This window comes from Garra rufa, chromosome 12 (assembly GCF_049309525.1).
Source record: "Garra rufa chromosome 12, GarRuf1.0, whole genome shotgun sequence".
Classification (NCBI taxonomy): Eukaryota; Metazoa; Chordata; class Actinopteri; order Cypriniformes; family Cyprinidae; genus Garra; species Garra rufa.
The window spans coordinates 21,310,213-21,333,085 of record NC_133372.1 but is presented as its reverse complement, the minus strand read 5'-3'; the positions used below and the strand labels follow the sequence as shown (position 1 = coordinate 21,333,085).

The following is a 22,873-nucleotide window of genomic DNA, read 5'->3' as shown; positions in this document are numbered from 1 at the left end:
TTCAACTAATTCTATACTAATTTAAAACTAAAGAATCTTGCGTTTTCTTTTTAGATTTGCATAGTTTGTCCCTCAGTGAGATCCGTAGGCATGTTGGAGGTCAGAGGGAGGTGTGTGCCACACATCTACATCAGTACACAGCCGCTGAGTGTCTCCATCCTTGACTCCATCAGTACCAATAGATGCCGATGCTTATATCATCTGGAGAACGTCGTATCCCATGATTTTAACGAAAACCTTCTAGTCAGTTTGTTCATAATGTCTTAGTGTCTGGATTGGTGTGCATTGCTGTGGACGTATGTAAAATCCTGACGATTGTAATAGGGTCAATCTGACTTCACAAGAGGAAAATATGAGAAAAGACGTGAGGATTCTGTTGGTTGGAGAACGTAAGTCTTTTATTGATGACACGGTTTCCTTGTTCAATGTTACGAAACGACCATACCCTTAAAATATTTGAACCCTAAAATTAAACATTTACTCTCCTCCACTGAAATATTGATCTTATACACGATAAAAATGTTTGAAATGGTTTTATTCTAATATTATATAAAATCGCTATCATGTCTTTTGACAAGGTTTCCGTATTGTCACTGCAATTTGAGATTTTTTGAACCTGCCCTTTTTGTAATTACAGCGCATGATTTCATAAGATTAACATTGACATAGATGTTTTGTTAGGTTTATTTATGACAATAGGATGAGAGGGATAGTGAACTTCCTACAGTATCTAGTCAGCGTTTCGAGTCACCCGACTGAAGGGGTTCAGTTTGAGCTTAGATGAATTTGTGTTGTGCACAATAATACTGTCTAGGTAGAGCACTCACTACAGAGAATGTTGTCTAAGCAGGCAGCTCAGTATCTTTTGGGAATGATGTCTTGGAAGCCAGTTCGTTAGCTTTACAGAATGTTGTCTAGGCAGGCAGGATTTGCAAAATACAATGTGTGAATAAATAACTTGAGGCTCTTGAAATATTTAAGTTCTGTTGTGGTCCATGGAGACCTGTGCCAAAAAAAAAAAAAAAAAAAAAAAAGATGAAGAGGTTCATCTGTGACAAACAATATTTGTTTAATGCAAAAGGGTTGGTAAATGTTACAGTTTGCCAAACGCAAATGTATTTGCCTATCTAAGCTCTGCAAATATATAAAAAAATATGTCTAATAAAAGGGCCACATGGCTTCAACTTCAGACCTGGTAGCTTATAACATATTACGAAAGGTTTTCCCCACTAAACCATAAATTAAAATTGCTTGAGGAATTGCTTGTGTCTAAATTTTGTTAAGTATTTCAAGGTTAATCAGACTGATGTGTGAAGATAAGGAATCCGTTAATGCTCTTTTATTTGCATTTGTGTAAACAGCCAAAGTGGGGAAGACATCCCTGATTATGACACTGGTCAGTGAGGAGTTCCCGGCTGTGGTATGTATTATTATTGTTAATGTAACAGTTATTATTGTTCTCACTGACTGTATTATTTGCAACAGTACCTGTGCTCTTTTGTCAAATTTGATGTTTTTGTCATAATAGGTTCCTTACAGAGCTGAGGAGATTACTATACCAGCAGATGTCACACCAGAGAGAGTCCCAACTCATATAGTGGACTACTCGGGTATTAAACAAGAAATTAAATAATAGTGGTTAACTATTATAGTTATATGTATGACACAGTGCGAATAAGTGCCTTTTTAATCTACACAACATTTACTCAAAATGTACAAAAAAATACTAATATTTTTTTATTGAATAGGAAATAACAGTGTGTTTAAATATACACAGAAGCTGAACAAACAGATGAACAGCTGTATCAAGAGATATCAAAGGTAAGATTTGCAAAACTATCTATCTATCTATCTATCTATCTGTCTGTCTGTCTGTCTGTCTGTCTGTCTGTCTGTCTGTCTGTCTGTCTGTAAAATTATATTTATTATTATTTTTATTTTCTAAGTGAAATTATATTTGCATTCCTTTTTAGGCCAATGTTATATGTATAGTCTACTCCGTGAACAATAAGAAGTCCATTGAGAAGGTGAGAGAACTTGATCATACAACCCATTTTTCATGCAGTAAGGTAGAATAACTTCTTGACATATTTATAATGAATCCTTGATTTTCAAATCTGATTGATTATACAATATACTAAATGCTCAAGCTCTTTTGAGTTGGTTAGATTCTAATTGATTGTTATCATTGAAGTTACTGCCCTATTAGAATTAGGCATTTTTTATAGCATTCAGATTTAGTAAATTATTTTTTTGTCAGGTGACAAGTCATTGGATTCCTTTGATAAATGAGAGAACAGACAAAGACAGCAGGTGAGTAACTGCAGGTATTTGTGGTTCAGTGTGCTGCATTAGATTTTTTGTGTGTCTTTCTGACAAATACACACGTTACATGTTCTTCTTTGAAAGTAGATTATATTTTATGGGGCATATCATATATCATCAGAATCAGAAAGTGCTTTATTGCCAAGTGTGTTTACACACTAAAGGAATTTGAAATGTCTTGGTGACAGGAGCTTCCAGTGCAAAGAAAAAGTACAGACATAGTGCAGATATATATAGACATACATATAATAAAAATAAATATAACACTAATAATAAAGAGAAGAGACAATACATTAAAAATAATAATAACAACAACTAGCAATAAACGTACAGAGAAAAATACAGAAAAAAGATTCACACTGTGCACATATGCTATTTAAAGACTAAACAGTGTTTAGAAGTTCTTTACAGATGTGCAGTCCTGTTATGTATTGTTCAGGTGAAATATGGTCTGAGGGAAAAAGCTGTTGTGTCTGGCTGTTTCGGTGCACAGTGCTATGAAAACATACTGTAACTTTTAGAACCTGAAACATTCCTTGTCCAACTAGAGATTTTTTTTTTTTTTTTTAAAGTGGGCATGCTTACATGTCAGTAATACCTCTTGGATGATGATCAGCCACCCAATTTAATTCATAAAAAAAGTGTACATTTTTTTACTAAATTCTGAGTAATTACCTTGTAAAACGAACCTTTCCAAACACTCTTCTCTGAAATTACAAATTATTTTATATCTCAAATTTCTATCTAAGATCTGAAATTTAATGAAAATGCATTTGCATTTGCTATCAAACTTAAACACAAGTGCCACAAATGAACTATCACAGTTGCCATGCAATTTCAAGATTAAGGGTTTAAAGCAGTCAGTATGTTAATTCCCTGGTATACTAAAAATAGCCAGAAGCTATTTGTGCGATATTTGTGTTCACCTTTCGCTGTGTGTGTTTGTTTAAGGGTTCCTCTGATCCTTGTGGGGAATAAATCTGATCTGGTTGAGCACAGCAGTATGGAGACTGTCCTCCCCATCATGAACAAATACACAGAGATAGAGACCTGTGTAGAGGTATGCCAAACCATGCATATTAATTTATTTGCATACTGAGCAGCTAAATGTCTCTTAACCCCTAACCTCTCCTTTCACCCTCATGTGTTGTCAGTCTGTGTGTTGTGTAGATTCCAATAAAATTAATGAATTCCAAAAGCTTGCCAATCAAAGAAAGAGGCAGCCACTCCCAATAATCTCCACAAATTTAGAAGTATTTTTTTGAGTTTGAAGTGCAGTGTTAATTACAAGATAACGTCAGGGATGTATAAAATTATATATATATATATATATATATATATATATATATATATTATATATAAGAGTATATAAATAGTTTATGATAGTTAAAAAATAGGTATTTGAAGAAACATGATGTGGATTTTGAAGATCTTGATGAAGAAGTTCATTGCCGCATCAGAAATAGTGAGAAAGAACATGGAACATCCTAAACTCAAACCTCTTTTACAGTCAGTACAGATTACTACCTCTAATGTAAATAAACTTTTCTACCTCTTTCTATAGTGTTCAGCCAAGAATCTGAAGAATATTTCAGAGTTGTTTTACTATGCACAGAAGGCTGTCCTTCACCCTACAGGGCCTCTCTACTGTCCAGAGAAGAAAGAGGTGTGCACACCTTTGCATACGACTATCATTTTAATGATATTTGTAAACATACAAAACTTGTATTGTACTGTGGTATTGCAATCTAAAGTTTAACTGTATTTTATTTGGTTTACAGATGAGGTCTGCATGTGTTCGGGCATTGACACGTGTCTTTAAGGTGTCGGATTTGGACAACGATGGCATTCTCAATGATTATGAGCTCACATTTTTTCAGGTGAGATATCTGCTGTGCAAATTTATGTCCTTTTAAGGTGCACAACACAATTTGTGGACATCCACTTCTAATTAATTGGGCTATTTCATAATTAGGGGTGTGTAATATTGGCAAAAAATCTCAATATTTTCTGGGATTTTGTTGATAATAATAATTAGCAATATATAGAGTGTTTTTTTTTTTGTGCTGGCAACTTAGCTGGTTTATGTTCACTGCATACAAGTGATTCCCAATGCTGTTCATCTTCTTTATATTCTGTGCAGTAGTCCAGACATTTACTTTTCCACTACAAGATAATATTTGCCCCCTTAAACTGACTTCCAGATGGGTTTTTATCTTTATAACAGCAATTTAGTATAACCTTATTTGCTGCTCTTTTATGTCAAATTCTTGTATTTAATCAATCAATTAGATACTGTTACAAATCAGATGAAATTGGTATCAACCAAATTTATCTTTACACTGCAGAAGTGTCACAAAAGCTGCATTTGAAGTAGAGTCTTAAGCTGAGAGGTGATTTTAATACATTCACAAAGCATTTACAATTTGCATAAATAATGCTATTGAATTAGTTTTTTTATTCTTTAAAAAATAGTAATGAAATTATTGGGGGAGAAAATGCAAATGGTCAGTAGGTGGTGGCAAGTCACATTCTTCATGAGCTGAGTCGTATTCATTAAGTAACAATGCACTGTTGTTTGCTGCTCTGAGAAGCAAAAGAGTTCTGCTGTGGTTTTGTTTGGAGATTTTCCTTGACATAAAGCAAAAACAGATCATGTATTAATATATAACACAGAGCACATCAAATATGGTAAACGGAAGGTCAGGTGTGCTTTATTTAAACACAAGAACAACCCTTTATTCTTTGTTTTGGTTTTTAAAGATGAATGAATGTCTTACGGGTTTTGATCAACATGAGGTTGGTGACTGTGGGTAACACAGTTTTCCTTTTTAGATCAACTTTCCATGTAAATTAATTCATAAGATTATGGTTTAACTTAATTTAAACAGGATTTCAAGTTCAAATTGTTTTCTTTAAGGTTTGGGTAAGATTAGGCACTGTGTATTCAATGTCATTATCTGATTCTTATTTGTAGAGAACTTGTTTCAACACCCCACTAGCCCCACAGGCCCTGGAGGATGTAAAAAATGTTGTAAGAAAAAACCTGACAGATGGCGTGTGTGATAATGGGCTCACTCTCAAAGGTAAGGCTGCATTTGTGAAGTTTAACATGTGCAGGTCTTGAGCTCTAGATCTTAATCCAGGTGCGGTGGTTCCCAAGAACTGCAAATTTTGAATTTCTCCCTTAATTAAAGGAGTAGTTCACTTCCAGAACTAAAATTTACAGATAATGCACTCACCCCGTTGTCATCCAAGCTGTTTATGTATTTCTTTCGTCAGTTGTAAAGAAATGAGGAAAACATTTCAGGAATTATTTCCATATAGTGGACTTCTATGGTGCTTCCAAAATGCTGTTTCAATGCAGCTCTAAACGACCCCAGCCAAGGAATAAGGGTCTTATCTAGCACTCTGTGCATTCCGGTTCAATACAGTTAGGGTATGTTGAAAAACTTCCATCTCATTTCCCCTCTAACTTCAAAATCATCCTACATTGCTGCAGAAGTACCGACCCAGTGTTTACAAAGTGAACGTGCAAAGAAGTTCAATGACAGATTGTAAATGACAGATTGTTTCGCTTCACTTCTGGAAGTGAACTACTCCTTGAAGACACCTTATTTGTATCATCAATTCATTAATGAAGACTCCAAAATCTGAACTTGGTAAAAAGGCAATGGTTCTGCTGTCAGTTGTCCTTGTCATCTAGGCCAGGTAAATGACCCAAACTGTGAAAAGGTTTGTCAGTCAACATGGTGCTATGTTAATTAATGTATTTTTTAATACAGGTTTCCTCTTCCTACATACTCTCTTCATCCAAAGAGGAAGGCATGAGACCACGTGGGCTGTACTGCGGAGGTTTGGATATGATGACGATCTTGAGCTGCATCAGGACTACCTGTTTCCCCCGTGAGAACAACCACTTCTAATCAATCAATTATTTAACTATTCACATTGTCTATTCATGTGTTGAAGCATCTTTCACCTTTTATTTCTAAGTTAAGTTCTATTAATTTGGCTTTTCTGAAGAGACATCAGTAAATCTTTTGTTGGTTAAAACATGATGTAGTTTTACATTTCTTAGGAAAAGAAATCGCATTTCTCTTGAAATGCAATTTATTATTTACTTGAGATATTATTTTTTTTAACTTAGTTGTAATGTTTTGTGTGTGTGTGTGTGTGTGTGTGTGTGTGTGTGTGTGTGTGTGTGTGTGTGTGTGTGTGTGTGTGTTTGTGTTTGTGGATTGACAGTTCACTTAGAGTAATTAAGAACAGGCTTGAACTCTCTTAACCCCTAACTTTCTTAATCTTCTTAGATTGCTCCCCATTTGAGACTTTGTGGAAATCCCAATTTAATCCAACTATGCTAATCTGCTAATCTTGCAGGTATTGACATCTGACTCAATGTTTAAATTTTTACAGGTTAAAAATACCACCAGACTGCACCCCAGAGCTCAATCACAATGCTTACCTGTTCCTACAGAGTGTTTTTGACAAACATGATAAGGTAAGAGTGTTTGCCTCAGGCATGACTAATATGACTAACAAATGTTTATCAGAATCCAATTAGACAGGCAAGAAAGTTCATATTTTATTAAAATAATTACGGTTATTCTTTTGTACCTGGCTAAAATATTAATAAATGAAATAGCCCATTTTATTGAAAGGTTTAGATAAAAATGTAAAATTATTACATTTTCTGGATGTTGGTTTTATCTTTATCTTTATCGTTTATACTGAAGCTTGTTTTTATCTACTTTAGGACAGAGACTGTGCATTGTCCCCTGAAGAGCTTATGGATCTATTCAATGTTTTTCCCTACATCCCCTGGGGACTGGATGTGAACAGTACAGTCTGCACTAATGACCAGGGCTGGATCACATACCAAGGCTATCTCTCTCAGTGGACGTGTGTATAAAACATTCCAGATGTTTCAGTACAAGAATTATAGTCATCCCTAGTGAAGTAAATGTGGTGGACATAGTTATGAAATAGTTTTCAGCACAGTATAGAAATGATTTATAAGTTTATCAATTATCAATGTTTTTTTTTTTTGAAGGTTAACAACTTACCTGGATGTCCAGAGATGTCTGGAATATCTTGGTTATCTTGGTTACTCTATCATTGCTGAGCAGGAATCTCAGGCATCTGCTATAATTGGTAAGACATATATTTGGTATATAACATACATAAACATATACCTCTATAATTACTACTTCTGAGTAGTTTTGAAAATTAGAGCATGCAAAAATTCAACTTTTAAGCATTTTTAAGACTTTTTTTAAGACATTTGTTAAATTACCACTTATATACAGTTGAAGTCAAAAGTTTACATATACCTTGCAGAATCTTCAAAATGTTAATTATTTTACCAAAATAAGAGGGATTATACAAAATGGATGCTATTTTTTTATTTAGTACTGACCCGAATAAGATATTTCACATAAAAGATGTGTCGTTGAATCGTTGAATTTATAAAAATTACTCCATTCAAAAGTATGCATACACTTGATTTTTAACACTGTGTTGTTACCTGAATGATCCACAGCTGTGTTTTTGTTTAGTCATAGTTGTTCATGAGTCCCTTGTTTGTCCTGAACAGTTAAACTGCCGTTGTTCTTCTGAATAATCCTTCAGGTCTCACAAATTCTTTAGTTTTTCCTGCATGTTTGTGTATTTAAACCCTTTCCAATAATGACTATATAATTTTGAGATGCATCTTTTCACAGGACAACTGAGGGACTCATGTGTAACTATTACAGAAGGTTCAAATGCTCACTGATGCACCAGAAAGAAAAATGATCTGTTAAGAGCTAGGGCTGTAAACTTTTGAACAGAATGAAGATGCGTAAATTTTTCTTGTTTTGCCTAAATATCATATTTTTTCATTTATTGCTGCCCTTCAGAAGCTATAGAAGATACTTACATGTTTCCCAAAAGACAAAATAAAATAAATTTACCCTGATCTTCAAATTTGAGAAGTCTTCACCCCCTGACTCTTAATGCATTGTGTTTCCTTCTGAAGCATCAGTAATGTTTGAACCTTCTGTAATGGTTGCGAATGAGTCCCTCAGTTGTCCTAAGTGTGAAAGATGGATCTCAAAATTGTACAGTCATTGTTGGAAAGGGGTTCGAATACACAAAAATGCTGAAAAATCAAAGAATATGTGGCACCTGAAGGATTTTTTTTGAAGAACAGTGGGCTGTTTAACTCTTCAGGACAAACAAGGCACTCATGAACAACTATCACAAAACAAAAAAAAATAAAAAAATAATAATAATACTGTGTTGTTACCTGAATAATCCACAGCTAAGAATCAAGTGTATGTAAACTTTTGAATAGGGTCATTTTTGTAAATTCAACTATTATTTTCTCTTGTGGACTATATGTAATCATCTTTTATGTGAAATCTTGTTCAGGTCAGTACTAAATAAAAAAGGAAATTGTATGATCCCTCTTATTTTAGTAAAATAATTAACATTTAGCAGATTCTGCAAGTTTATATAAATATATGTATATAAACTTTTGACTTCAACTGTACTTCACAACACAAAACTGTAACATTTTCTTTTCTTTCGTGTATTTCTTCTGTGTTCCACATTTGGAGAAAAAAAAGAGTTTTTGAAATGTTATGAAATTGAATAAATGAATTTTAATCTTAGATTATCTATTTATGGGCCATTGCGCCTTCTTGTGGTTGTTAGAGTAACTGCAGATGCAGAATGCCATTAACTTAAAAATATGATGTATTTTGTTTATAACTCTTTAAGTGCAGTATGAAACATGTGTTCCTAACTGAATGTATTTGCACATGCTAGTGACCCGTGATAAGAAACTCGACCTTCAGAAGAAGCAGACGCAACGGAATGTATTTCGCTGTCATGTGTTTGGTATAACTGGAAGTGGCAAAACTGGTTTCCTGCAGGGCTTCCTTGGCAGAAACCTTGTGGTCAGTAACAAGAAAAAAACACTTTGAGTGAAAACCATAAACCATACATACCCATCAACTTCAGTTAATTGTAGCACTTTATATTTTTTTTATGGAATGAAATAAGCTGTTTAGTTAAGATCTGCTAATGCATTAGGGTGAACAGTTTTTACAAGATTAAATAATATAGATTACTTTTTTCATTTGTAAATATACAATTGTTCAGTGTTAATTCATGTTCATTCATAGTACATTAATGCTAAATTATACAACTTGAAATGTTCAAAATGCATTAGGATTGAAAAATGTTTAATAAATACTTTGAAGGTATAACTTATGTAAAGTATTGCAGAAGCATTTATAAGCCCTTGCGCAGTGTTAGATTTCATCAGAGATAATGTGTGTTTAGAGGAACACCCAAGAACATGATTTTGAAACCAAGGCATTTTACAATCTCGTCTGTGGTATTTCTGATATCATTTGCATTTCATTCATCAAAAGATTTGTTAAAAAGTGTAAAATGCTTATTTCAGATGTGACATTGTCATGATTTCTCTAAGATTTGTATTTACTGTCTGTTCCTTACAGCGTCAGAGGGCCATAAAAGAAGAACACAAATCATATTATGCAATCAGCACTGCACATGTGTATGGACAGGAGAAGTACTTGTTGGTAAATAGTTATTGTCTTACAGGAACTTTTTTTTTCAGTATGGGGAACTATAGTACCTCAAAACTATAGTTCCTCAAACCATTTGCTCTTACATCATGCATTTAAGCAATATGAAGAGTTTAGAGAATGGACCAATATTTATCATGATAGATTCCTGAAAAAAAAAACTGAATCTTTGAAACTTTGTTCTATGTTTTTTTTGTTTTTTCTTCAGCTCCATGAAATCTTTCCAGATTTTGATTTCCTGTCTGAGACCGAACTTTCATGCGACATTGTGTGTCTGATCTATGATGTCAGCAACCCTTGCTCTTTTGAGTACTGTGCAGAAATCTTTAAGGTTTGCTTTTACACTTTAACCTCACTTTTTTGGCTTTACAGAGCAAAAGAGCAAAGCCAATACTATGCTTTCTAATTATAAATACAGAGCAGTTAAACTGCAACAGAACAGATGACTTCACATCCTTGGTCTTATTCCTTTATAACTGTTAACTTTATTTTGCATGATATATTCTGCATAATATCTCATGGTATTAATTGTGTTGTTCTTATGTCATAATAATGATCTAAATGCATTTTTTACTTTATTTACTAGCAATACTTCATGGATAGTAAGACTCCATGTATGTTGATTGCTGCAAAGTCAGACCTGCCAGAAACAAAGCAGCAATACCGTATGACTCCACTGGAATTCTGTCGCAAGCACAAGATGCCACCGCCTCAGTCCTATACCTGTAACACAGCTGCGGCTCCCAGCAAAGACATCTTCATCAAACTCACCACCATGGCTGTATATCCGTAAGTGATCTCTCAATATCCACAATTTAGTTTAAAGGGTATTTTAACACAGGACAGTGGTGTTCCTACAGTTACCTCTGTTTATCAGTTCCTTTTTTAATTTTATTGAGTTTTATGTTATTTTATTAGTTATTTTATTTTATTTGTTATTTTCTCAATTGACCACTCTTGTTTATCTGGCAGAGGTTATTTCCACATACAGATAAAAACAAAACCAATACATGGTTTATGGTTTGTGGTTTACTCAAAATAAATGATTTCCCTAAAACAGAAAACTCCAAACCGTCTGGCTGCAGAGCATCGTATGAGTCAGATGATTTCTGTTCTTCAATTGCAGACTCATCATGAAATTACACTACTGACAGTACATATTCGTTGAAATTCAGTACAGTTTGCAAAATCTCCAAGCATGTGATATAAATCATATTTTCCCCTATTTTTCCTCTCATTGTGTAAGACAAAAAGAGAGCAACAACGACTTCAGTGTGGACAGTAAACACTAGAAAATGTTACACTTGTTTGAAATAACTTGAAGGAATATTCAAATGAACAATGTGTATTTAATTCTTTCACTTCTTCATTTCATGACTTTTCTCTTTTAACTCAGAATTACACTATATTGTATTCTGTTTCCTAGTGACTCATTTCTGCTGTTTGCCTGTATCTTTCTGTGTGTGTTGGCAGCCATGCGCGTCTGCGCTGCATGTGTACCTGTAACAGGTGTACCTTCTGTCTGTGTCAGAACTTCCTCAACTCTGAGCTCGTGCAGACGGTTCGGACCAAACTCTACACTGTCATCTTTAGCAGGTTCTCAGGATGCCTTTATCTTGGTTCATCACCATCACCTCTTTTGCTTTTATCATAATTCATCCTTTTTTTTCTCCATTTATTAAAGGTGCAATGTGTAATATTTAAGATGATCTCTAGACAGAAGTGCAATGTAGTATACATAACTATGTTTTCAGGGGTGTATAAAGACCTTACTTAATGAACCATTATGTTTTTATTACCTTAGAATTATCAGTTTATATCTACATACACCGCGGGTCCCCTCACATGGAAGTCGCCGTATTGTTTCTACAGTAGCCCTAAACGGACAAACTGCTCTACAGATCGCGTTTCATCACTGTTGTTATAGTGGAAAAACACGATGAACAAGTAACTGTAATATTCACAATAACATAGTTTTATTGAATTATTAAGTAAATATAATTCCTTAGTTTACATTTTAAAAGAAACCTCATTACTCTTTGCTGTGTAAAACGACGACATCTTAATCCCGTGTGGGCCACCGTAGCTTCTGTAAAGGGAGGGGTGAGCGGTGGACGGGAGCCGTTGGTTGCAATTCACAACATCACCGCTAGATGCCGCAAAAATCTACACACTGCACCTTTAACTCTTATTCTGATTTGGCAAAGTGCCTCTGGCTTAATTTGCTAATAACCATTTGACCATATAGACTATATGAAAATACATAAGTGGACAGGCCAAGGCAGTAATGTTCTGTGGATTGTCACATCATTTTGTGTTGGGTTGTAGATTTTTGGATGGGTCACCAAGCCTTTTTGGATACTTCAGTCCAGTTTAGTTGTTTAGCACTTTTCACAAACATAAACAGTGAGGCAAATAAGTATTTCATACACTGCCGAAGTTTTCCCACTTACAAAGAATGGAGAGATCTGTAATTTTCATCATAGGTACACCTCAACTGTGAGAGACAGAATCTAAAAAAGAAATCCTGAAAATTATATTGTATGATATTTAAATAATTAATTTCCATTTTATTGTATGAAATGAGTATTTGATACAATAGAAAAATAGAACTTAATATTTGGTACAGAAACCTTTGTTTACAATTACAGTGGTCAGATGTTTCCTGTAGTTCTTGGCCAGGTTTGCACACACTGCAGCATTTTGGCCCATTTTGGTCCATACAGGTCTTCTCCAGATCTTCTCCAGATCTATCAGGTTTTGGGGCTGTTGCTGGGCAACACAGAATTTCAGCTCCCTCCATAGATTTTCTATTGGGTTCAGGTGTGGAGACTGGCTGGGCCACTCCAGGACCTTGAAATGCTTCTTATGAGGCCACTCCTTAGATGCCCTGGCTGTGTGTTTGGGGTTATTGTCATGCTGGAAGACCCAGCTACGACCCATTTTCAATGCTCTTACTGGGGTTGCCCAAAATCTTGCGATACATGGCCCTATCCATCCTCCTCTCAGTACTGTGCAGTCATCTTGTCCCCTTTGCAGAAAAGCACCCCCAAAGCATGATGTTTCCACCCCCATGCTTCACGGTTGGGATGGTGTTCTTAGAATTGTATTAATCCTTCTTTTTTTCTTTTGGAGTTTACACCAAAAAGTTCTATTTTGGTCTCATCTGATCGCATGACCTTCTCCCATGCCTCCTCTGAAGCATCCAGATGGTCTTTGGCAAACTTCAGACGGGCCTGGACATGTGCTGACCTTGCGCGCGCTGCAGGATTTTAATCCAGTGTAGTGTGTTGTAACCGTTGAGACTGTGGTCACAGCTCTCTTCAGGTCATTCACCAGGTCCTCCCATGTAGTTCTAGGCTGATCCCTCACCTTTCTCAGGATTATTGATACTCCACAAGGCGAGATCTTGCATGGAGCCCCAGTCTGAGGGAGATTGACAGTCATCTTGAATTTCTTTCTATTATCTGATAATTGCACCAACAGTTGTTGCCTTCTCACCAAGCTGTTTGCCTATTGTCCTGTAGCCCATCCCAGCCTTGTGCAGGTCTACAATTTTGTCCCTAGTGTCTTTAGAGCTCTTTGGTCTTGCCCATAGTGGAGAGGTTGGAGTCTGATTGATTGAGTGTGTGGACAGGTGTCTTTTATACAGCTAACGGGTTCAAACAAATGCAATTAATACAGGTAATTAGTGGAGAATAGGAGGGTTTCTTAAAGACAAGCTAACAGGTCTGTGAAAGCCAGAATTCTTGCTGGTTGGTAGGCATATAATGTGATTTTCTGTTTTTTTTTTTTATTTAGATTCTGTCTCTCACAGTTGAGGTGTATCTATGATGAACATTACCGATCTCTCCATTCTTTGTAAATGGGAAAACTTGAAAAATCGACAGTGTATCAAATACTTATTTGCCCCACTGCAGGTATAAAGGAGTTATGCAAAGAGTAGTGCCACACAAATCCCCCCAGTGAACAAGTCAAATGATGAGAAAAACTCCCAAAGATATTTAAGTAGATAAGAAAAGTCCTTTGGAGCCTAGAATATAGGGACTTTCAGGCTGGGGAAGCCCACTTTCTCATGCCTTAGACAAACATGTATGCCTGCTTCTAATAAAATAATTAATTAGATATTCAAATAGAAGGAATGCACCCTCTTATTTAACTGGGCGGCAGGTTTAGAGTTAAAGGGTTACTCCACCCCAAAATGAACGTTTTGTCATTAATCACTTACCCCCATGTCCTTTCAAACCCGTAAAAGATTTGTTCGACGCAATTTAAGATATTTTGGATGAAAACCAGGAGGCTTGTCACGTCTTGACAGTGGTATTTACCTGGGAGTCAATGGGACAGTGACAAGCCTCCCGGATGAACGAAGGTTTTACAGGTTTGGAACAACACGGGGGTAACTGACAATTTTTATTTTGGGGTGGAGTAACCCTTTAAGCACGATCCTGCACATTCGTCATGTTTTAATTCATGTCATTCTCATCTGACTTACAACTTGTGACATGCAGCAATTCAGTATTTCATTCTTTTACAAGTTGCAACACAGTGATCTAGTTATTACCATTTTCCTCTTTGTTTCCTCTTCTTAAAGGAACACTCCACTTTTTTTGGAAATAGGCTCATTCTCCAACTCCCCCCGAGTTAATAAGTTGAGTTTTACCGTTTTGAAATCCATTCAGCCGTTCTCCTGTTCTGGCGATATCACTTTTAGCATAGCTTAGCATAGATCATTGAATCCTATTAGACCAATAGCATCACATTCAAAAATGACCAACGAGTTTCAATATTTGTCCTATTTAAAACTTGACTCTTCTGTAGTTATATCGTGTACTAAGACCGGTGGAAATGCAAAGCTTCAAATTTGATTGATAAGATTAGGAACTACACTCCCATTCCGGCGTAATAGTCAAGGAAGTTTGCTGCCGTAATAAGGCTGAAGCAGGAGCAGTAATACCACGCAGCACATGTGCAAATACTAAACTAGCCTGCTTCGGCCATATTACGGCAGCAAACTTCCTTGACTATTACGCCGGAATGGAAGTGTAGTTCCTAATCTTATCAGCCTACAAACTCGCAGCTTTGCATTTCTTTGCAGTTCTTAGTACACGATATAACTACAGAACAGTCAAGTTTTAAATACAACAAATATGGAAACTCGCTGGTCATTTTTGAATGCGATGCTATTGGTCTAATAGGATTCAATGATCTATGCTAAGCTATGCTAAAAGTGATATCGCCAGAACAGGAGAACGGCTGAATGGATTTCAAAACGGTAAAAAATCAACTTATTAACTCGGGGGGAGTTGGAGAATGAGCCTATTTCCAAAAAAAGTGGAGTGTTCCTTTAAGGTTTCTTTGTGTTTTCCATCTGTCATTGCTATTTCCTGACACTGAAATTTGTCATCTTTCTTCATCCTTCATCTAGATTTTGTAATGTTTTAGTGTTGCACATTAACATTTTCTTCATTCCCTTTAAATAACACGTTTGTATATACAGCATTTATTCTCCTGTTTATTTTAATTCATTGGTTTGTCTCTTTTCAGGCATTATTGTCCACTAAACTTGCGTTTTATTTTTATTTTGATGTTTACAACCGAAGTTACTTAACTTTTGATTTACTTTAAGATAGAAAAGCTGTATAGTAAATGGAAGATACTTGACATTTTTATTAATTTCTCTTTTCTTTCTCAGGCATATTACCCATGCTGACCTGAAGAGCTCTATGTTTTGGCTCAGAGTGAGTGTTGGAGCCACAGTTTGTGCTGTGCTTGGCTTTGCCATGTACAGAGCCCTCCTCAGATCTCGATGAGCTAACCACAAAATGTACTTCCTTCATTTCCTATCTGCCCTAGTTATTTTCCATGTACAAGGAAAACCAATAGAAATATTTAGTTTTTAAAAAGAAAGCATAAAGTAACATAGCTGTTATATTTGTATTTCTATCGAATTGTTATAGTATGTACATTCCCAGGTCCTGGGTCTCTATTTAAGGGAAGAAAACTAGAATGGTTTTCTTTAAACATGATGCAAGCAAACTGTAAATATGTAAATGAGAGAGAATATTTATTTGTTACAAAGTGAATAAAAACATTAAAAAGCATTTATATTTAAAGCCAACAAATGCAACACTTTGCTCTCACGTTTGTCTTTAAATCTAGATGGACTGTTTGCAGTCCAAAATCAACCAAGTGTGAGACAAGACAGGAAGCCACATCTTCTGCTTGTGTAAATGTGAAACTGTACAAACACTCAGTCTTCTATCATTTATCTGCATGCTTTAATATTTGAAATGTCTGAACAGAACAATGATGTGAAAGTCTGTCATCTGTTTTTTTCCTTTGTCAGTTTCTGCCTTTTTCCATCTTTTCAATAAACAGGTCCTTCAACAATGTATTTTTGTATAAGCACAACGCTTTAAAAAAAAAAAAAAAAACATTTTTGTATCACATAATACAAAATACTTTGTCTTTTATCATAACTGTTTTGTGCCACAGACAAAAAAAGCAGATACGTTCTCTATAAAAAGGACATAAGCTGACATTCTGTACTTGTAGCATTAAAATGATATGTCTTTAAGTACCATTAACATGGAGGTATAGATGAAAGATGAAAAGACAACTTTAATGCTAACAAACAACTTTTAAAGCTGATGATTCAGAAAGGTTTGAGAGTAAGCTGGAGCATCCTCATGAACTTCTACACTTCAGTGGAGTCACTAACAATCAATACCTTGTTAAATCAATTAACATAAGGGTTTTCTTTGCTGAACAAATGTGCCACAGAGCTGTTTGCTTCCTCCAGTTTTGCAATATCTTTGTGACAGCTTGTGGCTTTTCCTTTGGTGGGCCGCACCCCGGTCATCTCCTCATAAACAGGAACTACAGGCTGTGGCTTTGTGCGGTTCTGCCATTTACACTGCATGAGAGGAAACCGGTAGAAGGGAGGGTTTAACCGAAACACTGAATATGTAGTGGGGAGTAACCATATATAGCCGGAAAGACAGCTACTCTAAACCGCATATAAGATTCCAAATCTCTGTCATGTAAGATTTAAATGCAAATATAAATCAAATTAAAAAAAGTATTCAAATTTCTATAATTGATCTAGAGAACAACTAAGTAACACATGGCACAGGTTACCCCACTTTACCCTAAAAATCTAATTTGAAGCTATAAATAAAATACTTACACAGTAAGCAGTAGCAAGAGTGAAAAGCAGAACACCCAGTAGACATGCAGCTCCAGAGATCACATACAGCAGTTGCAGGTAACTTGAACAATTACAAGGCTCATGAGCTACAACAAAAAAAAGAAACAATAAAATGTATACATTCTATTTCTATACTTTCACATTTTCATTTTAATGTAAGATCTGATAAAGTATTTGTCAAGTAGGTTTCTGTCTAACTTTATCTTATTTTAAATTTCAGTTTCCAGTAGGTATTTATTGTCGTTGCCTACTATAAGCATAGTTAGTTGGTTTCTAGGCTTTGTGCCTACTGCTGTACTAATAGTCACTATACAGCGTTCTTAATCACTTCTATAAATATTGACCATGTGATTTAGGTTAATCCTTTTGTGGTAGCTGCTTCTGAGTAATTTGAGACTTTCGTTGTTTGAGTGCATCTCATAGTACTTAGTTTCATAAACTGGGGTACTAGTAAATTGCAGGTATCTAATGTCTCGATTTAATGGTTTACAAAATGTTAACATAGTGAGAATAAACAGTAACCAATATGTTCTTGTTGAGATGAGGTACTAAATGCACATTGCAGAGTTAGCTAATCAACACCAAATAATTAATTGTCCTACAGCTGCCAAACTGCATGCACACAAAACTTCAATATTTTCTGTTGCAAATGACATGCATCTCTATGATTAAATGCAAGATTAACCTCTTTTGGGCTATTTACTGTGTTTGGAGGTAATATTACCATAGACCAGGGGCCTCATTTATAAAAATTTCTTACGCACTGATTTGATCTTAGAGTGTTCGTACGATCAAATCCACGTCAAAGTACAGATTTATAAAAACCGTCTTTGACGTGGAAAAGTACTTATCTCCACGTCAGATTCCAGCTTGGCGTACGACCGTTTCCTTGTGGTAATGCCTGGTATTGCAGATAGTTCAGCCTCACTATAATTTGATTTCTTGCGCTCCTTTTTACTTGCCATCGTCACAGAGTTTTTGCTTTAGGAATGAGCTCATTTTATATGTTAATTAATTAAGCAGGGGCGTTTCAACGGCGGAACATTCAGCTGCACACAATTCCACGATCATTTGTGATTTATAACCGAATGACTTCGTTTTCTCTGAATCGCTCTTACGATCAAATCAGAAAAGTTCTTAGATAAAATCAAGGATGGTTTTTACGCAAGTCTTTATAAATGAGGCCCCTGGACTATTCTTTTCATGTAAATTCACATTTGAAGTGAAATCAGTAAAGGTTCACCTACAGAAGTCTTCAACATAGATGAAGTACTCCATCTTGCCAGGGACATTCCTATCATATGGAAGATCACCATAGTGGAATTCACAGTGGTACACGTCTGTGTCCTGTCCCTGCAGGTTTGAGATGGACAGATGAACTGTGTGGTTGTCCAACTCATCACGCACAGTGATGCGATTCTTGTCCTCAGATTGATTGATATATGGTGAGCGTCCTTTAGAAAGATACAGCACTGGTCTGTGCTGCAGCAACCTGCGTTTCAGCGTAAAGGCAAATGGTTTTTCTTCTTTTATTGACGATTCACAGGAAATGTCAGTGGATGAATTTCTTACTCTGTGGATATAAACAATTCCCCCATGTGCTGAGGTGAAATGACTTCAAATTAGTCACATTGTCTAGGTAATCACTTGCACTGCAAAGTTACACAGTTTCCTTCAAACTCAACATTACTTTTAATGAGAACAAAGCTCTACTGCAAAGTGTTGTCATTTCTGTATGTAAACTTTAGTTTAACTGCTGACCATTTAATGAAACTACCACAATGTAGTAAGTCTTTAAAAAACTACAACAAAAAGGTTCAGATAGAATGAAATATTAACTTACCAGTTACAGAAGGGGTGATAAGAAACAAGAGCATAACATGAGCATACTTAAAACCTAACATTATTAAAAAGTAAATTAAGTAAGAAGATAGTGACTGGTTAGAAAGCCAGATAGTCTCTGAGAGTAACGAAATGATGTCACATGAAAATGAGGAGCACAGTGTCTTGACTCCACCTTGACAGTTGAAGAGGAAAGGGAAACCAATGTGAAGTGGTTTGTCGATTTCAGTTTCGTCATGGTGAAAAACGTTCAGAGTCATGTTTATATTGTTAAATAAGTCAAAAGTGTAGTAGTATTTAATAATACGGCTACACTGTTGACTATTAACTACAACTTATGCCAAAATAAACTCCCAATTACTGCTTATTACTAGTTAGTAAGGTAGTTGTTACATTTAGGTATTGGGTGGGATGAAGAGAGGCCAATATGTCAAGGTTTTTTGAATTGCTAAAACTCATTTTTTGAAACATCACTTATTTTCTCAAAACCTTAAACACAAATCCAAATGTTCAAACTAAATTCACAGAACCCCTGATTCTTCTGGCAAAATCAAACAATCACTTCAAAACCCAATTAACCTGTACTCAAAATCAAACAAAGCTTTCAAATCATACATGCATACACGATGATTCATTACGAACTACATCAAAAAATAGAGAACACAGTGTAAAAGAAATCACACCAAAGTTTATATATATACAGTCATATGAAAAGGTTAGGACACCCTATTGAATTCCATGGTTTTCTGTATCAGTACATAATAAAAAAAATAGCTGGTCCTTGGCAGTTCTTAAAATTTTGAAAATAAATCCTCAGATAAACATCATCACATGACATATCACACTGTGTCATTGTTTATTTAAGAAAAAATACAGCCAAGAGGAAAACGACATGTGTGACAAGTTAGGACACCCTATGAGTCACTTGCCTGTAGATCCACTTTTAGCAGCAATAACTTGAAGCATTTATTTTCTGTGTGACTTCATCAGTCTCTCACATTGTTCTGGAGGAATTTTGGACCACTTTTCTTTTCAACGTTGCTCCAGTTTATTGAGGTTTGTGAGCATTTGCTTATGCACAGCTCTCACCACAGCATTTGAGTCAGGATGAGCTCTGGACTGGGTGATTATTTTCAGCCATTCTATTGTAGATTTGCTGGTGTGCTTGGCATCATTGTCCTATTGCGTGACCCAATTTTGGCCCAACTTTAGCTGTCGGACAGATGCCCTCACATTTGACTCTAGAACACTTTAATATACAGAGGAGTTCATGGCCGACTCAATGACTGTGAGGTTCCCAGGTCCTCAGGTTTTCACCAAACACACACCTGAAGGCTCCAGACCAGCAAACTGCCAAAGCTTATGCTTTTATAGAGGCACTCATACTTGCTGATGATCAGTTAATCAAAGGTATTTGATTAGCAGTGCTTCACTGTTATTTACCCTCTTAATTCCAGTGTTAACAGTAAGGGTGTCCTAACTTTGTCACACATGGCTTTTCCATTTTGGCTTTATTTTTGTTCAATAAATAATGACACGGTGCAATTTGTCATGTCATGTTGTTCATCATCATGAGTTTTTATTTTCCAAATATTAAGACCAGCCAAGGACCATTTTTTATGATGTCCTGATACGGAAAACCATAGAATTCAATAGGGTGTCCTAACTTTTTCACATGACTGTATATATATACAGTCACGTGAAAATAACCCAAAACATCATCAGATTTTCATGTAAGTCCTGAAAGTAGATAAAGAGAACCCAATAAAACAAGTTAGATAAGAATATGTTCTTTGTCATTTATTTGTTGAGAAAAATGATCCAGTGTTACATATAATTGCAAAAGTCTGATCATGTTTGTGGAAGTGAATCAGGTCACAAACAAAGGAGATTACTGAGGACCTTGGAAAAAGAGTTGATGTTGCTCATTAGGCTAGAAAAGGTTACAAAACCATATTTAAAGAGTTTGGACTCCACAAATCCACAGTCAAGACAGATTGGCCCAGTTTCCCAGACAGGGCTTAGACTAAGCCAGGATTAGACCATAGTTCAATTAGGACATTTAAGTAATTTGTATAAACATGCTTAGAAAAAAACATTACTGGGGTGCATCTTGAGACAAAACAAAGGCACTGATATATTTTAAAATCAATCAGTGCAATTTTATTTCAGTTGAAACAACTCAGACTTACATTTTAGTCTAGGACTAGGCTTAAGCCTTGTCTGCGAAACCGGGCCATTGTGTACAAATGGAGGAAATTCAAGACCAGTTACCTTCCTGAGAAGTGGTTGACCAACAAAGATTTCAAAGTGTAATAGTCTGCAAGGTTGCAAAAGTTCCCAGGGTAACTCTCAAGCAACTAAAGGCCTTTCTCACATTGGCTAATGTTAATGTTCATGAGCCCACCATCAGGAGAACACTGAGCATTCATGGTGTGCATGGCAGAGGTGCAAGAAGAAAGCCAATGTTCTCCAAAAAGAAAATTACTTGCTAAAATCATGTGCACAAGTCAGATGACTTTTGGAGAAAGGTTTAATGGATGGATGAAACCAAAATAGAATTTATTGGTTTAAATGAGAAGCTATTATGTTCAGAGAAAAGAACACACTGCATTCCAGCTTAAGAATCTTATCCCATCTGTGAAACATGGTTTTGGCCAGGACAGCCTGCCATCATTGATTGAATAATCAATTTTAAATTATACCAGCAAATTCTACAGGAAAATGTCTCAAAGGAACGTGAGACATGCATCAAGACAACAACCCCAAGAACACAAGTCATTCTACCAAAGAATTAGGGATGGGAATCGAAAACCGGTTCTTGTTGAGAACCGGTTCCCAGTGTTTCAATTCCATCGAATCGTTTGCAAAATTTGCAAACGATTCCCTTAACGATTCCAGTGGGCACGAATGACGTCATCACGCGCATTGCGTAACTTACGCACGTTGCGTAGCTTACGCTCAGTCAATAAGCATTGGCGCCTAAGCGGAACAAACGCTCAAAAGTCTGGTTGTATTTCACCAAAAAAGACGAAAATAGGGCAACTTGCAATACTTGCAGCGTAGATATTTCCTCAAAGGGAGGAAATACCACTAATGTTTAAAGACGAACAAAGTTTATTTATTTTACTAATTCCATTCAAAAAGTGAAACTTGTATAATGTATACATTCATTCCACACAGACTGATATATTTCAAATCTTTATTTCTTTTAATTTTGATGATTATAACTGACAACTAATGAAATTCAGTATCTCAGAAAATTAGAATATTAATTAAGACCAATACAATGAAATGATTTTTAGAAATCTTGGCCAACTGAAAAGTATGAACATGAAAAGTATGAGCATGTACAGCACTCAATGCTTAGTTGGGGCTCCTTTTGCCTGAATTACTGCAGCAATGCGACGTGGCATGGAGTCAATCAGTCTTTGGCACTGTGTGAAAGTGCGAAGTCCTGTTGGAAAATGAAATCTGCATCTCCATAAAGTTAGTCAGCAGCAGGAAGCAAGAAGTCCTCTAAAACATCATGGTATACAGCTGCGTTGACATTGGACCTCAGAAAACACAGGAAATGCAAAATTTACTTTCATCAGAGAACATAACTTTGGACCACTCAGCAGCAGTCCAGTCCTTTTTGTCTTTAGCCCAGGCGAGACGCTTCTAAATGCCTTTGCAGGTGTTTAGAGTGTGGCACCAGGTGTCTTCAATACTGAACCTTTTCACAATATTCAGAAATTTTTCTGAGATACTGAATTGGGGTTTTCATTAGTTGTCAGTTATAATCATCAAAATTAAAAGAAATAAACACTTGAAATATATCAGTCTGTGTGGAATGAATGTATACATTATACAAGTTTCACATCTGGAATGGAATTAGTGAAATAAA

The 22,873-nt window shown here is 35.8% G+C and overlaps 2 protein-coding genes across 3 annotated transcripts; one reads left to right on the top strand and one right to left on the bottom strand.

The window, feature by feature from the left end:
- Positions 1–145: 145 nt before the first annotated feature.
- Positions 146–16,324, top strand: rhot1b (ras homolog family member T1). Of its 2 annotated transcripts, XM_073851253.1 has the most exons (20): positions 146–389; positions 1,362–1,420; positions 1,529–1,610; positions 1,778–1,821; positions 1,974–2,027; positions 2,261–2,313; positions 3,277–3,385; positions 3,890–3,991; positions 4,107–4,205; positions 5,303–5,411; positions 6,111–6,231; positions 6,745–6,829; positions 7,085–7,230; positions 7,382–7,482; positions 9,142–9,272; positions 9,840–9,923; positions 10,138–10,260; positions 10,516–10,718; positions 11,403–11,525; positions 15,625–16,324. In XM_073851253.1, the coding sequence occupies exons 1-20, from the start codon at positions 353–355 to the stop codon at positions 15,740–15,742; spliced, it is 1,983 nt and encodes a 660-aa protein (XP_073707354.1). In that variant the 5' UTR covers positions 146–352; the 3' UTR covers positions 15,743–16,324. The 2 variants fall into 2 exon arrangements, with proteins under 2 accessions (XP_073707354.1, XP_073707355.1); XM_073851254.1 differs by lacking the exon at positions 11,403–11,525.
- Positions 15,978–19,098, bottom strand: cd7al (cd7 antigen-like). The gene is made up of 4 exons (XM_073851255.1): positions 18,986–19,098; positions 18,390–18,743; positions 17,122–17,228; positions 15,978–16,848 (listed from the first exon to the last, which is right to left on the bottom strand). Exons 1-4 carry the CDS (start codon positions 19,044–19,046, stop codon positions 16,672–16,674), a joined length of 699 nt encoding a protein of 232 aa, XP_073707356.1. The 5' UTR covers positions 19,047–19,098; the 3' UTR covers positions 15,978–16,671.
- Between the last annotated feature and the right edge of the window lie 3,775 nt (positions 19,099–22,873).

What these genes read in the sequence shown, in the direction of transcription:
- rhot1b (XM_073851253.1), top strand. Translation starts at nt 353, where the DNA reads ATGAGAAAAGACGTGAGGATTCTGTTGGTTGGAGAAC. An exon ending in TTTTTGACAAACATGATAAG is followed by an intron (nt 6,830 to 7,084) that starts GTAAGAGTGTTT and finishes TATCTACTTTAG; the next exon opens with GACAGAGACTGTGCATTGTC. An exon ending in TCAGGCATCTGCTATAATTG is followed by an intron (nt 7,483 to 9,141) that starts GTAAGACATATA and finishes TGCACATGCTAG; the next exon opens with TGACCCGTGATAAGAAACTC.
- cd7al (XM_073851255.1), bottom strand. Translation starts at nt 19,046, where the DNA reads ATGTTAGGTTTTAAGTATGCTCATGTTATGCTCTTGTTTCTTATCACC. An exon ending in CATCTATGTTGAAGACTTCT is followed by an intron (nt 17,229 to 18,389) that starts GTAGGTGAACCT and finishes TTTTTGTTGTAG; the next exon opens with CTCATGAGCCTTGTAATTGT. An exon ending in CTCTTGCTACTGCTTACTGT is followed by an intron (nt 16,849 to 17,121) that starts GTAAGTATTTTA and finishes CCTCTCATGCAG; the next exon opens with TGTAAATGGCAGAACCGCAC.